Source organism: Rhinolophus hipposideros, assembly GCF_964194185.1.
Source record: "Rhinolophus hipposideros genome assembly, chromosome: 7".
NCBI lineage: Eukaryota > Metazoa > Chordata > Mammalia > Chiroptera > Rhinolophidae > Rhinolophus > Rhinolophus hipposideros.
This window is the reverse complement of record NC_138053.1, coordinates 94,362,889-94,377,510: the sequence shown is the minus strand read 5'-3', so window position 1 is coordinate 94,377,510 and position 14,622 is coordinate 94,362,889. Positions and strand designations below refer to the sequence as shown.

The 14,622-nt window shown below is 47.8% G+C and overlaps 1 protein-coding gene across 3 annotated transcripts in view; it reads left to right on the top strand.

Moving 5' to 3' along the window:
- Positions 1-14,622, top strand: part of ANKRD33B (ankyrin repeat domain 33B) — a 68,431-nt gene that overhangs the window by 31,722 nt on the left and 22,087 nt on the right. The window contains exon 2 of one of the 3 annotated variants that reach the window (XM_081054359.1): positions 7,376-7,505. The exons of the other annotated variants lie outside the window; for them this stretch is intronic. Within the exon in view, the coding sequence (XP_080910485.1) occupies positions 7,376-7,505 (130 nt within the window). The remainder of the gene's footprint in view (positions 1-7,375; positions 7,506-14,622) is intronic. 3 annotated transcript variants of the gene reach the window in all.

Genomic DNA, 14,622 nt, shown 5'->3' with positions numbered 1-14,622 from the left:
TCTATCACGGAATGCTGGTAAGATGACTACGTGAAAACCGTTGTTGGTGTCGGAAAAATTAGACAAGGCTCTGGTGCATACAAACATACACACAGCCCTCCACCCACCGCTGGATTGGAAGAGAGACGGCAGTTGAACAAAGTAGTTTCTTAAAATGACAATCTAAAATCATAAATCCAAATGGCAGGTTTGCAGTGATAATAAAATTTACATTTTATGCAAAATTTAATCTAAACGGAAGTTGTTCTGAATTATGACAACCTTGAATTTATCGACTCCTTATCCAAAGGTTGCTAGGTGGGCCCTGCCTCTGAAAGACTTCTCCTGACATATTTTACACATTTTATCTTTTGTAATGCTTGTTTTTTAAATTTAAAACAATTTATTACACATCTCTTTATTTGATGCAGAAAAGCATGAATCAAAATACAAATATCACCCATAACCCCGTTGCCAAAATAACTTTACTTGTATAATTGACAAAGTGTGTGTGCCTTGAAAAGACACTGAGACAGATCCAAAATACATAATAAAACCTTAAAGTCTCCTTTTATGTGCCTTGAAGGTATAGCCAGTTAAAATGTTTATATCTGCTTTTAGAAAAGTAAAAGCTCTTTTACGAACGATAGCCCTTGCAGGAGCCATGCACACATTTTAGCAGTTCACACAAAAAGAGGTGATCTCATGCTTGTATAGACTGTTGTGACCTGTGGCTATTGTTGTTGTTGTTGTTGTGATTATTATTATTACTTAATCTAACCCCACGGAGATCTGTTCACATCAACACCTGCATTCTAGCCTCCTTGCTGTTGGGGGCGACATAGAGTCCTGTCATGTGTTTAGCCAGTCAGTTCTTGATGTATATATATTTGGGTTGTTCTCAGGCTTTTCCAACTACAGATCTTTATATAGACCTCTTGACATACTTTTGATGTCCCTAAAGTGAATTCCTCGGGGTGGAATTCTTGGGGCTGCTTCCGTTTTCTTTGCATTTGGCTGTTGCTTTCACACCTATATTATTCAGCCCCAGATTTGGCTGCACCAGCCTATGGGGACACCACACGAAAGGCAACTGACTTCTTTGAGGTTTCCGTGGGACCTTAAGTCATTTTCTTACTTGGACGTGGAAGTCAGATGAAAAGCCCAGCACTCACGTTACACATGTCAGCTCCTCAGTTTAGGGTAAGCTGAGTACTGTGCTAGGTGAGTGGTACTGAAACATGTCAGGGGCGGTTCATTCATTCAACAAATGCTCTCGAGTGTCTTGTAGATGTCAGGAACCAGGGAAACAAAATTAAAAAGATGTGCTCCTTCTCCACTTGGAGCCCGCCTTCCGGCGGGGAGTGGTGTGCACAAGGCACTCCCGTGAGCCCATCAGAAAATGGGTGTAAAGGGGTTTGAACCAAGAGTTGGCAGGAGGATCAGACGTGTGCCAGGCAGACAAGGCCAGGGGGCTGTGGGTGGGAGGAAGGGTGCTCCAGGTGGAAGGCATTGCACAAGCAAAGCCATGGAACCGAGCCTGGGTAGCACTGAGGACGGGCGCTGGGGAGAACCCAAACCACAGAGACGGAGCAGCCATGTAGGAGGGATCAAAGTCCAGTCCTGGGTTTTGCTTTCTCATCGTGGTGATTAATCATATGAGATTATTGAAACTATACCGAACACAACACACGTTACCCAACAAATTATGCCCATACTAGTGGTACACACGGCTGTCTCTTACAAATATATCTTAAGAGGACCAGAATTCCTAAATTCTGTCATAAAGCTGCATAAACATTTTCCCCTTCCTGTTGGTAGTATTTTTATGGAGAAAGATGTTTTATAGAAATGGATTTTCAAGTAACTGAAGTGTACTCTCTTGGTCTCGAACTTTAAAAAAAAACTATGTTACAAATGACGGACTTTTCCTCACATTTGAGCATGGCTAGTACCCTCTGTCTGGATGGTCAGGATTAGCTCCTCTGTTGGACCATCTGGCTGTGGCTTTGTGTGCTTCTTGGTGTCTCAGTCTCGTCCCTTGGCTGTTTGTCAGCTCCCGTTTCTTCTGCCCACTGCCCCACTTCCCCTCTCCGGAGACGGATCTTTTTTCAGTTGTTTACAGTGGTTATAAAGCTGTATTTCCTAATGAGAATGTTATTAATGTAAACATCGTGTTTCCATTCTTCCCCGCCTTTCTACTGCCTCCCCCCCTTCCCCGCCCACTTCGGTTCAGGCTGCTGTTTCTCAGTCTGGTTGTGTAGGACACAGCTCCCTGGCCCATGCTGGTGTTATGAGCACTGGGGGGAGAGAGGGGCGGCGGCGTTGGCGCTGTCCCCCTGCTGCTCCTGGGTTGGCCGTTCACAGCAGGTGTTTCCTTTCTTGTTCTTTATTGTAAATTAAAATCATGTAAGTGCCTTATAAAAAGCTTTGTTTTAAAGAATTCTAACTGTACAGAAGCATACAGAGTAAAAAGTGAAAATAGTTCTTCCAGAGTGTTCCTTCCACACCTACCCTGTATTAATCAGGGGTCTCCAGGGAAATACAACCAATACAATATGTGTGGGTGTATATATCTGACTATATATAAGTGTGTGTGTATATACATATGTTATATATTATATATTTCCATATACATTATATATATATCTCCATATATATGGGGAGAGAGCGAAAGAGATACACGCAGATTTATTATATTGTAAAGAATTGGTTCGCACACTTGTGGAGGCTTTGTTAAGTCCAAATTCTTCCGGGTAGGCTGGCATGCTGGAGACCCAGGGAGGAGCTGTAGTTCAAGGCAGAAGATAGAATTAGTTCTTGCTCAAGGGAGGTCAGTCTTTGATCGATTCAGGTCTTTAACTGGTTGGATAAGGCTCACCCCATCATGGAGAAGAATCTGCTTCACTTGGCGTGTATTGGTTTAAATGTTAATCTTATCTTAAAAATACCTTCACAGAACCATTTAGAATAATGTTTGACCAAATATCTGGGTACATGTAAAATTAAGGCACATAAAATGAACCATCACACACCTCCTGTTGCCACACCTCTGCAGAGGTTATTATTCTTAATATTTTGGTGTAATCGTTCTAGGTGTTTTCTATGCATTCTCTCTCTCTCTCTCTCTCTCTCTCTCTCTCTCTCTCTCTCTCTCTCTCTCTTTCTCTCTGTGTGTGTGTGTTGAGAGCTCTAACCCACTTAGATGATGATCACCTTTCTTCCTTCCCCCCCATCCCTTTAATCTGTTAATATAATAAGTGATCTTATTAGAATCTTGGTGTTAGTTCATCCTTCCTGCAAGGAATGGGGTTTTGGTTTGTTTATTTTTTGATGTACATGGCCTTACAATTTTTTTTTTGTTGCATTTTACAATTTAATAAATGACCTAAAATACAGTATAAGTAAATTCACATTGGAAATTTAATAACATTTGGTTAGAACTGTAGGCTGATAATTCTCAAAGAAAAAGAACTATGATGATCTTGTTATTCACACAGAAAAAAAATGCAGGTGGGAGAAAAACCTCTCCCAGTGGAATTGACGGGTTAATATAAGCATTTTGTTTCAAGAAGGCAAACCCTTACAATTTTTTAAGCAGAAATATCTCAGCTCATTTTGTTGTTGTTGCTCTGTCCTTTCTATGGTGTGTAGAACTTGAAAACTAGGCTTGTGTTTTGAGGGCCTAGAATTTCTAGTTAACCTCTAAATAGGAACTTCCACTTGCAGGTAACTTATTTTTTCTTAATAATATTATTTTATTTTCATGAATGTTTTGCTGGTAGTTTAAAAAGCAAACTATTTGCGGCTTCTGCAAGGGAGCCATCTGCAAGTGGGCTACTGTTGATGCAGAAAGTGGACGATATTTGGCTTTGTGATTTTTTTTTTTTTTGATGGCGTAGGTGCATTTTATTGGTTTTCTTTCAGAAGACAAGTCTTTCGTTACCGTGTTTTTTGAGACCATGGTCAGGGGTTGCCAAAGTTACCTCCCCTTCCACCTTCCTGTTGGGGAGCACCAAGACACTCCAGCTAAAACAGAGTTTAAGCTATAGCTAAACATTAGTTTTAACTATGGCAATGAAAGTCCGACTTTTGGAGCAGACCCCAGGAGGTAGGGCGTAAAGGTGATGATTTTTCGTGGTAAGTCTCTGTGGGAAGACTAGAAGTTTCCAGTTCTGGGTCTGATACTATTTTATCCTGAGCCCTCAAATTTAGTATCTTTTTTTTTTTTTTTTGATAATCTTCATTTCTGACTTAAGTTTATGCTAAGATTTCCAAGGCACTATCAGTACAGGCCTGCTGCGCATTTGGGGGTCTTACCATAGGTGGTCGGGAGGGGCTGTGGTTCCACAACAGATCCCCTCAGTGGGTTGGGGTAGCAGGGAGCTTAGGTGAGGGGGATCCCCAAAGAGAGAGCCCAGGCTGAGTCCAGGACCCGGTCCTGTCTGCTGGTGGAAATTCTTCCTTCTAAAAACCCGCCGTCTATAAGTAAAGGTTGGATGCCCTTTGAGATGTGTTTCAAGGACAGGTTTGCAATATGTGTTCAAAGCTTTCGAAATATCTCTTTTAATCCAGAAATACTGCTTCAGAGAATGTGTCCTGAGAAAATAAGGAGTGATATGCACAAAGCATTAGATCTAGGGGTTTTTTTATTGGAGGTGTTACTCATAATAGAGAAAAAGGGAAACAATCCCAGTGTCCAACAGTCCAAGGGATTCATTAAATAACTATAATTCTGCATGTGTAGATTACAACCCTCTACCTATGGAACTATTAATGTAGAAGTATTTTTATTGACGTGAAAAAATGATGCTGATACATTCCTCACTGAAACTTATAGCCAATAATCCTATTCTGTGGTTTAAAGAAAATGTGTGTGTGTGTGTGTGTGTGTGTGTGTGTGTGTGTTGGTGTTTTTTTTCTCTGTTTTCAGATTGTTTTCTGTAATAAATTAAGAGCTTGTGTAATTATGTAAAAAGGAAGAGTTTACATTGTGTTCAACATGCCTTATTTTTGTCAGGAAATTATAGAATACTTAAGAAATACTTCATCTAGAGAAGTTCAAAATGAGATTTTCGTGCTTACTGGGTGCAATCTCAAGTGTCCAGACCATTTATGCAGCAGGTTAGCTGGGAGAACGAAGTGATGCTAGAGGCAGTGAGCTCTAGTTATCCGAGAGACTGAAAGCCTGAGCAGCTTATAAATAGAATCGGCCTGCCTGCGCTTACTTTATGCCCTTTTCTCTTTAAAATTTAATTATTGTGAGACATTTCCCTCTATACATGGAATGACCTATTTCAAAGAATGCATAAATTGGAGCATATTAAAGAGCCTTGACTATAGGCACAAAATTATAGAGTTCATTACACTGCACCGTGACTGTCGTGTTAAAAAAAAGTTGGTATTCTCTGAAACTTTTAAAACTCTAATATTTATGATTTAATACTCTTTTGGGAAAGCAACTAGGAGCCTTATTGAGATAAGCAGGTGGGGTTGCCCCTGCCATCTCCTTGTTCCATGAAAAATTACAGCCTTATTAAAAATATGGTAAAAATAGGGCTGGGCCACGTGGAATTGCTCTGAACTGAAGTGTGGGCGTGGCCGGCAGTGCTCAGAGTCACGTGACAATTAACCGCTGGATCTGAGCGTCTTCCCCAGGTTGAATTTTAGCATCTCGCTGAGTCCATGTGTGGGAGGATGTGAACCTGAGCTGTAGATTATTGTCGTTCGTGACAAGGTGTCTTAGATGAGGCAGCTGTAACAAAATGCAGTGAAATGGTAGCTTATCAACTACAGAAATTTAGTTCTCCCCGTTCTGGAGGCTGGAAGTCTGCGGTCAGAGTGCCAGCAAGGACGGTGGGAGGGGGTTCCAGTGAGGGCCTGCTACCCGCTTTATAGCCGACTTGTCATCGCCACCTGCGTGGCATGGGCAGGAGTCTCCTGTGGTGTCTCTCTTTCTGACACCAAATCCATGTCATTTCCCACATCAGCTCCCGGGAATCAGCACAGACCCCGCAGGTTAAGGGCTCAGTCCCACAAGACTGCCCCCGCTGCAGACGCCAGTCTCAGCCCAGGGACCACCTTCTGACCAGCTGGCTGTGAAGTCGGGGGGCTTCCCACAGCCCCACCTCAGGGTGGGTAATGTGCTCGAGTGACTCACAGAACTCAGGAAAGCACTTTACTTACTATTACTGGTTTATTACAGAGGCTGCAGCTCAGGAAGAGCCACATGGAAGAGATACCTAGGGCAAGCTATGGGAGGGGTTCCGAGCTCCCACCTTTCTGGGTCCACTACCCCCCCAGCGTCCTGATACGGCCACCAACCCAGAAGCTCCCTCGACCCCGTTGTTTAGGGTTTTTTTTGTGGCATTTTCACTAGGTAGGCATGATCTGCTCTACCTACCGTGTTTCCCCGAAAATACGACCTAGCCAGACCATCAGTTCTAATGTGTCTTTTGCAGTAAAAATTAATATTAGACCCGGTATTATATTATATTATATTATATTACATTATACCTGGTCTTATATTAAAATAAGACTGGGTTTTATATATTGATTTTTGCTCCAAAAGACACATCAGAACCGATGGTCCGGCTAGGTCTTATTTTTGAGGAAACACAGTATTAAATCATTGGCCATTGCTGACTGAACTCAATCTCAAGCCCCATTCTCCTGGAAGAACTAACCCTTTAATCACATGGTACTTTTTCTAGATACTAGTCCCGCTGCCTCATTAGCATATAAAAACAGTGCATTCCAAGGGTTTGAGTTGCTCTGTGCCTGGAACTGGGGACAAAGACCAGATACTTTTCATGATGTCGCACCCCCAACTGGTCCGTCTGCTTGCACCCTGGTCTCCTGGAATCTATTTCCCATCCAGCAGCCAGTCACGTAGACAACTGGCACCCTGGCCTCCAGGGTCTATTGCTCGCCATCCTCCTGGTCCCTGGGTGGCCAGACATGTCCTCCGCCTGGGCGTCCCCTCCTTGTCCTCTTGGCTTCTGCCCTCACCTCCTTCCCGTCTTCCCACTGTCTCCTCGGCGAGCCCACCAGCACCCTATTCGAGTGCCCTGCCCTCCACCACCTCCCTTACCCAGCCACTTTGTCAGCGTCACTTCCTTACCTGTCGGGCCTGCAGTCCACGCTCCGCTCGCAGGAGGCGAGCGCCTGAAGCCAGGGGTCTTGCTTCCCTGGTCTTTCCTGGGCACAGCGCCTCACTGGCGGTCAGCGCCCCAGGAACGTTTGAGCATGAACAGACAGCTGGCTAGCTCTCAGCTGCTTCTGAGACCCGGGACTCAGCGTCCTCTGTGCACACCCCCGGGGCAGTGGGTGCTCCTGGCTCTGCAGTGACCACGTTGGGCTCTGCCCTCTGACCCGCTTCCCTCTCTCTTTCTAGACTGCCCTTATTGTCGCCTGCTACCATGGCTTTGTGGATACTGTGGTGGTTTTAGCAGAGTGCCCCCACGTTGACGTCAACTGGCAGGACAGCGAGGGGAACACGGCCCTAATCACAGCTGCGCAGGCAGGTAAGAGCCGGCTTTTCCTCCCCTCCCAGAGCTGGGGCCAGAGAGCAGCTGCCAGGCAGTGTGTGTGTGTGGGGGAAGCTGGGGGGGGGCAGGGGTCACATGATCTCAGTTTGTGACATTAATGCAAGGACGGAAATTGATCAGAAATCTTGTTCTGCTGCTAAGAGGTTCAAGAAAAAGCTCGTGGGTGTGCTTGCACATTCTCTGTGCATTTGGGACAGTTTACCCACTCGTGCAGAAGTCAGTATTGGGCAGGTCTAACTCTAGAACTGCTCCAGAAATCTGGCCTTGTCATCATTTCACCTAGAGCATCGCAGCCCCCCCAACCCCCGTTCCAGAGATGGGAACAGAAAGGTCCTGGGAAACTCATGGCAGAAGACATGACTGTGTATTAGTGAGAGATAAAGTATAAAAGTAGACACGTTTGCAAGGCCACCGTGCACTTTGCCTGTAGATGTCAAGAAGAGCCAGGAGCTCCTTGCTGGGAGTGTCCGTGGAACGAGGTGGGACTGTTTGTGAGAGAGCCTGAATGTGTGTCCCACTCAGTGTCCTTCTGCCCAGGTGTGCATTGAAAGAGGTGGTACTTCCTCCAACAACGCCAATTGCATTGTGGCTGTTCTCTTCCAGAGTTGCCTTTGGACATTGAGACAAACATGACACCCACGCTTGTCCCTTTGGGACCACCCTTGATTTGTTACTGTGGTATTAACTGGTTTTTAACTGACCACTTTCAAAATTCTTGGCTTCCAAAAGGACATCCGTTGCATAACTCAGGTTCTCCGTTGCAAAGGAGCTGCATCTGGCTGAGTTGGGAAGGACAGGCGTTGGTTTGTTGAAGGAATGCAGCACCTCACGTTGTTGGGAGTGGTTGACCATCTGACTTGGTCGAGCAGGGAGGCTGGAGAAGACACCCCCAACCACCTTGCATGTTGATTCTGGAAAGCTGACGTCCGCCACTGCCCCCCGAGAAAGACCTGCCTGTTCTGTCTTGCATGACAAGCCCCTGTGCCAAAGCCAGCGTGACTGACTCTGAGCCGGGGAAGGCTGGGGAAGCCAGCGTCCAGCGATTTCATTCCCTGTCATGGGAAGAAGCAGTCTTGTGCACTGCTTTTCCATCAAGACGCACAAGTGGGGAACCCCCCTACCCTAGAGAGGGGTTGGGGCTGTGTTAACACATATTCACTTTATCACGTTTCAGGGCGTGTAGTTTTTCCTCCAGGAGATTTGCCAGGCTTTGAAAGCAGGGCGCACAGCTTCCTGAGCTGCAACACTGTAAAAGGAAGGATATGAGGCGGGCATTGCGTGATCATGGGCTCACCATACGTCACCTCCCACTGCCAGGAATGCGGTCAAGGGTGTGAAAGTAAAGGGCAGTCCTGCCCTTGCATAATTCTCCAGCTAACGAGCTCTCTGATGGAGGGTGGTGCCCTGGGTGCCGTGGAATGACAACACCCTACCTAGCCTGGTGGTGTAAGACGGGTTGTGGAAGAGGGGGTTTGAGCAGGGTGGTTAAGAAGTCAGAGGCGGGCTGGTCCAACCGATGTATCGCAAAGCCACGGGGCTAAGAGGGAGCCTGGTGCGTCTTAGCAATGGCATAGCTTAGTGTGGCTGTAGGTCTGGTGTGCCTGGGAGAGGTGAGAGGTGGCCCCATGCGGAGGCAGGGACTAGATTATTAAGGGTCTAGATACCAAGTGAGAGAACGCGTTGGAGTGGCATGTGGATGGGTGCTGGCAAGGTCCAATGACCCTGGTGGGCCCAGGGGCAGTTTCAGGGGCAGAGAAGGAGCCAAGTGCAGCCTGGCAGACAGCTCAGGTCTCGGAGTTGTGATGTGGATGATGGAGGACAGGTGGGGTCTGGCACGGCTTTCTGCCTTCCTGATGAGGGTGATGCTAAGTGGAAAAGTTTCCATTTGTGCTCAGGCCTTTGACATACGGAGACAGCTAAGAGGGCTCGATGGCGGGTGGCGAGTGTGGAGCTCCAAGCTCGAGTCTGTGCTAGAGTACAGACGGGGGGGTGGGGTGGGGGGGTGGGGTCGTGCTAGAGTACAGACAGGGGGAGGGGACCGTGCTAGAGTACAGATGGGGGGGACCGTGCTAGAGTACAGACGAGGGGGGGTCCGTGCCAGAGTACAGACGGGGGGTGGGATGGGGGGGTGGGGTCGTGCTAGAGTACAGATGGGGGGTCCGTGCTAGAGTACAGATGGGGGGTCCGTGCTAGAGTACAGATGGGGGGGTCCGTGCTAGAGTACAGACGGAGGTCCGTGCTAGAGTACAGATGGGGGGGGGGACCGTGCTAGAGTACAGATGGGGGGGGATCGTGCTAGAGTACAGATGGGGGGTCCGTGCTAGAGTACAGACGGGGGGGTCCGTGCTAGAGTACAGACGGGGGGTCCATGCTAGAGTACAGATGGGGGGGTCCATGCTAGAGTACAGACGGGGGGTCCGTGCTAGAGTACAGACGGGAGGTCCGTGCTAGAGTACAGACGGGGGGTCCGTGCTAGAGTACAGACGGGGGGTCCGTGCTAGAGTACAGACGGGGGGTCCGTGCTAGAGTACAGACGGGAGGTCCGTGCTAGAGTACAGACGGGGGGTCCGTGCTAGAGTACAGATGGGGGGGTCCGTGCTAGAGTACAGACGGGGGGTCCGTGCTAGAGTACAGACGGGGGTCCGTGCTAGAGTACAGACGGGGGGTCCGTGCTAGAGTACAGACGGGGGGGTCCGTGCTAGAGTACAGACGGGGGGTCCGTGCTAGAGTACAGATGGGGGGGTCCGTGCTAGAGTACAGACGGGGGGTCCGTGCTAGAGTACAGACGGGGGGGTCCATGCTAGAGTACAGACGGGGGGTCCGTGCTAGAGTACAGACGGGAGGTCCGTGCTAGAGTACAGACGGGGGGTCCGTGCTAGAGTACAGACGGGAGGTCCGTGCTAGAGTACAGACGGGGGGTCCGTGCTAGAGTACAGACGGGAGGTCCGTGCTAGAGTACAGACGGGGGGTCCGTGCTAGAGTACAGACGGGGGGTCCGTGCTAGAGTACAGACGGGGGGTCCGTGCTAGAGTACAGACGGGGGGTCCGTGCTAGAGTACAGACGGGGGTCTGTGCTAGAGTACAGACGGGGGGTCCGTGCTAGAGTACAGACGGGGGGGTCCGTGCTAGAGTACAGACGGGGGGTCCGTGCTAGAGTACAGATGGGGGGGTCCGTGCTAGAGTACAGACGGGGGGTCCGTGCTAGAGTACAGACGGGGGGTCCGTGCTAGAGTACAGACGGGGGGTCCGTGCTAGAGTACAGACGGGGGGTCCGTGCTAGAGTACAGACGGGGGGTCCGTGCTAGAGTACAGACGGGGGCTCCGTGCTAGAGTACAGACGGGGGGTCCGTGCTAGAGTACAGACGGGAGGTCCGTGCTAGAGTACAGACGGGGGGTCCGTGCTAGAGTACAGATGGGGGGGTCCGTGCTAGAGTACAGACGGGGGGTCCGTGCTAGAGTACAGACGGGGGTCTGTGCTAGAGTACAGACGGGGGGTCCGTGCTAGAGTACAGACGGGGGGTCCGTGCTAGAGTACAGATGGGGGGGTCCGTGCTAGAGTACAGACGGGGGGTCCGTGCTAGAGTACAGACGGGAGGTCCGTGCTAGAGTACAGACGGGGGGTCCGTGCTAGAGTACAGACGGGAGGTCCGTGCTAGAGTACAGACGGGGGGTCCGTGCTAGAGTACAGACGGGGGGTCCGTGCTAGAGTACAGACGGGGGGTCCGTGCTAGAGTACAGACGGGGGGTCCGTGCTAGAGTACAGACGGGGGGTCCGTGCTAGAGTACAGACGGGGGGTCCGTGCTAGAGTACAGACGGGGGGTCCATGCTAGAGTACAGATGGGGGGACCAGGAGCCCTGAGAGCGGGGTCCGTGGACATGGCCCTGAGCGTGAACAGGATACTGGATGGGAAGGAGATGTTTTCGTATTGATTGATAAGCGCTCTTCATGTGGTTCGGGCAGTCGTTGTGGTTTAATACCCACAGGTACTTTCTGAAGTGTTTGTTTCTTTGAAAATGTTTTCATTTTGTGTTCACAGAGGAATTACAATTTGTGTGTTTTTTTCATTTACTGTTGCAGACGAATAGTCTGTGTCCTGCCTGCTTTTTGTGTCTTTGTTGACACTCTGATCTTCCTTAGACTTGGAAATCTCCTGCCTCCATCCTTGACATTGAAAACCAACAAAAGCACAGAGGACCCAAGAGACCTCACTGTCGTGTAGTCAGGTCCCTCTCTCTGTGTTTGTTAGACTTTATGTTCTCACCTTAGGAACACTGTTCTGTTACCTCTTTGAATGCCGTCTGCCTTCTTTGTTCTGTCTTCCCAGGGTTCCTCATAGGTGTAGATTAGATCAACTGCTCCCCATTTTATAACTTCCTTTCATCATTTTTTTTCTTTTCTATCCCTTTGTCCCAAGATCTGGGGACTTTTTTTTTTCAATTCATCAATTTTTTTTTATGCCCCTCGCTGATTCTCACTAGATCTGTTACGACATTATTGGGTGCGATTTACTGACTATCCAACAAAACAGGACTTCTGACTATCCAACAAAACAGGACTTCAGCAATGAGGCCTTTTGCAACATGACATGTCTGAGGGCGATATGTGGAGGGTTGCTTCATTGGGCGGCCTCCTGATGTCAGGACCTGCCGCCAGCTTCTCAGAAACACTCTGGACCTTTCCCTTCCATCCAAGCTCATGGCAGCTCCACTCATGGCTTTGCAGTGCCACACGTAGGCCTCAGGAAGGAGGAGCAAACCCCTATCTTGTTTTATTCTCTAAGATGGATCAACATTTCCAGAAGCCTCTAGCAGGGTTTCGTTTACATCTCATGGCCAGATCACGTGCCCCATGCCAAAATAAGTGGCTGGCAAACCAGGTGGAACGACCTCATCTGACATTAGCCCCCGAATCTGTGTGGTTAAAGAGAATGCTAAAGCACCCACATATTAATATAATTAGCGACTGCAACTGCGTTGGATGTTTGAGAGTTGCAAGTTCTGACTTTCTGCAGGACTCACTCAGCACTTGTGAGAATAAACTAGAATGCAAAGGCCTTTATATGACTGTCACGTGTTCTCTACAGAGTCTTAACTTCCTTGGCTACTTAATGCATCATAAAAATATGGCCAAATCTGTATTAGGCCTTGCAACGGAGAGAATATATGACAATAAATCCTCAAATAATCCCTAAATCTCATTCAGCTAGTAATTTTAATTTCTACCATCCCTCTCTAAACAAATAAAATAGAAAATAAGATAGCCAAAACAATGAAGACTAAGTCCCAGGGATGGAGTTATGCGTTTCCTTTCTCTGGTCCTTGTTCCTCTTTAACAGAGTGGCCAGAGTGTGGTGCAGTGAGAAAACCGAAGGGCTCTTTTTTCTAACTGGTGAGAATACTAAGTCGCTTGGGTATAAGTAACCTCTAGTGCATCATTAAAACTTGTTATTCCTCGAACTTACTTTAAAAATTCTGAAGGTGGTCCGGCCCGGTGTCTCAGGCAGTTGGAGCTCCGTGCTCCTAACTCTGAAGGCTGTTGGTTCGATTCCCACATGGGCCAGTGGGCTCTCAACCACAAGGTTGCCAGTTGAATTCCTTGAGTCCCACAAGGGATGGTGGGCTGTGCCCCCTGCAACTAGCAACGGCAACTGGCCCTGGAGCTGAGCTGCGCCCTCCACAGCTAAGATTGAAAAGACAACAACTTGAAGCGGAACAGCATCCTCCACAACTAAGACTGAAAGGACAACAACTTGACTTGGAAACAAAGTCCTAGAAGTCCTGTTCCCCTTCCCCAACAAAATATTAAAAAAAAAAAAAAATTCTGAAGGAAATGCATTGAGAGCCAGCCAGCCTGGCTCTATTTACGGCCCGCTGCTGGAGACGTAGTGGCAGTGAGGCTCCCAGGGGTGGCCATGGTGGGCGCTGTCTGTCCATGCGAGACCCAGCTCTGACCTGGATTTGGGGACAGTATCACTTTAGAGGAGAATTTGCCACCTGGCCATGCTTCTTCATGTTATTTATCTTATCTTCTTATCACCAGCCATAATCATGATTTCCGTCTGACTTCATTGTGATTTTTATGGTTTTTGGAAGTGATTTCCTTTTTCTTGGTTTCTACTCTTTCACTTCAGAAATTAGAACTTGGTAAATCTCTGGGGTTTCCTCACATTCCCTTGCCTTTTCCCGTAAACGCCAGTTTTCAGAGCCCTTCTGGCTTACCACAGCGTTATTCTCTCGCAGTGCTGTTGGGATGTGATTTCCCAAGTCAACACTTCCCTCTGCTGGCCTGGTTTGGAAAACTCCATTTTGAGTACCTGGCTTCAAACCAGTCAAATCTTCAGACAACCCAAATTCTGTTAACATTGTTCCATTTTCAGAGCAGTACGGATTTATTGTGTTTCCTTTCTTTGAATAAAGGAGGAAACAATAAAGAGTCTTAGCCCAGAATTGCTACTCAATAAAATGTTAAATGAATCAACAGTTAACAATTGCGTTGGCCGTTTAGTCTTAGATAATGTGGGTTATAGCTTGATAATGAGCAACCTTTTTGATAAGTGTACTTTTTCCAAGAGAGAAGCAGGAATCCTTTAGCCTTTTCATTGACTAAATATTTATTGAACTTGCAGTGAATTGGACTCATGAGCAGAGTCACGAGGGTGGTGGCTGTCACATGGGAGTGTGGACCGTGGGACTTCATGGCTCTGGTGCCCAATCCACTCTTAGGGACTAGGGAAGAGCTTGCATCAGAAGGGATGGCTCATCAGGTAACTGTAAAAGGGAAAGGAGAGTGTCCAGGTAGGAACTAGCATGTGCAAAGCCACTAGATTAGCAAAAGCATGACACACAGGTGAGTTAAAAGGAGAGGTGAGTGATTGCAAAGTAGAGTGGAAGGGCTTTGGGGTAAGAGCTGAGGGTGAAGAGGGAATGTAGGGGAGGAAAAATAATCTTCCCCCTATCCTTCTGAGTTCCTGACTGAGACCCCTGCAATAAAAGACAGATTAGCAAGAGAAAACCAGGCCTTTGTAAACACCTCTACCTGTCCTGAGGGAAAAATGAGTAACTCAGGGAGGGGGCTTAGAACTCCAGCTTACA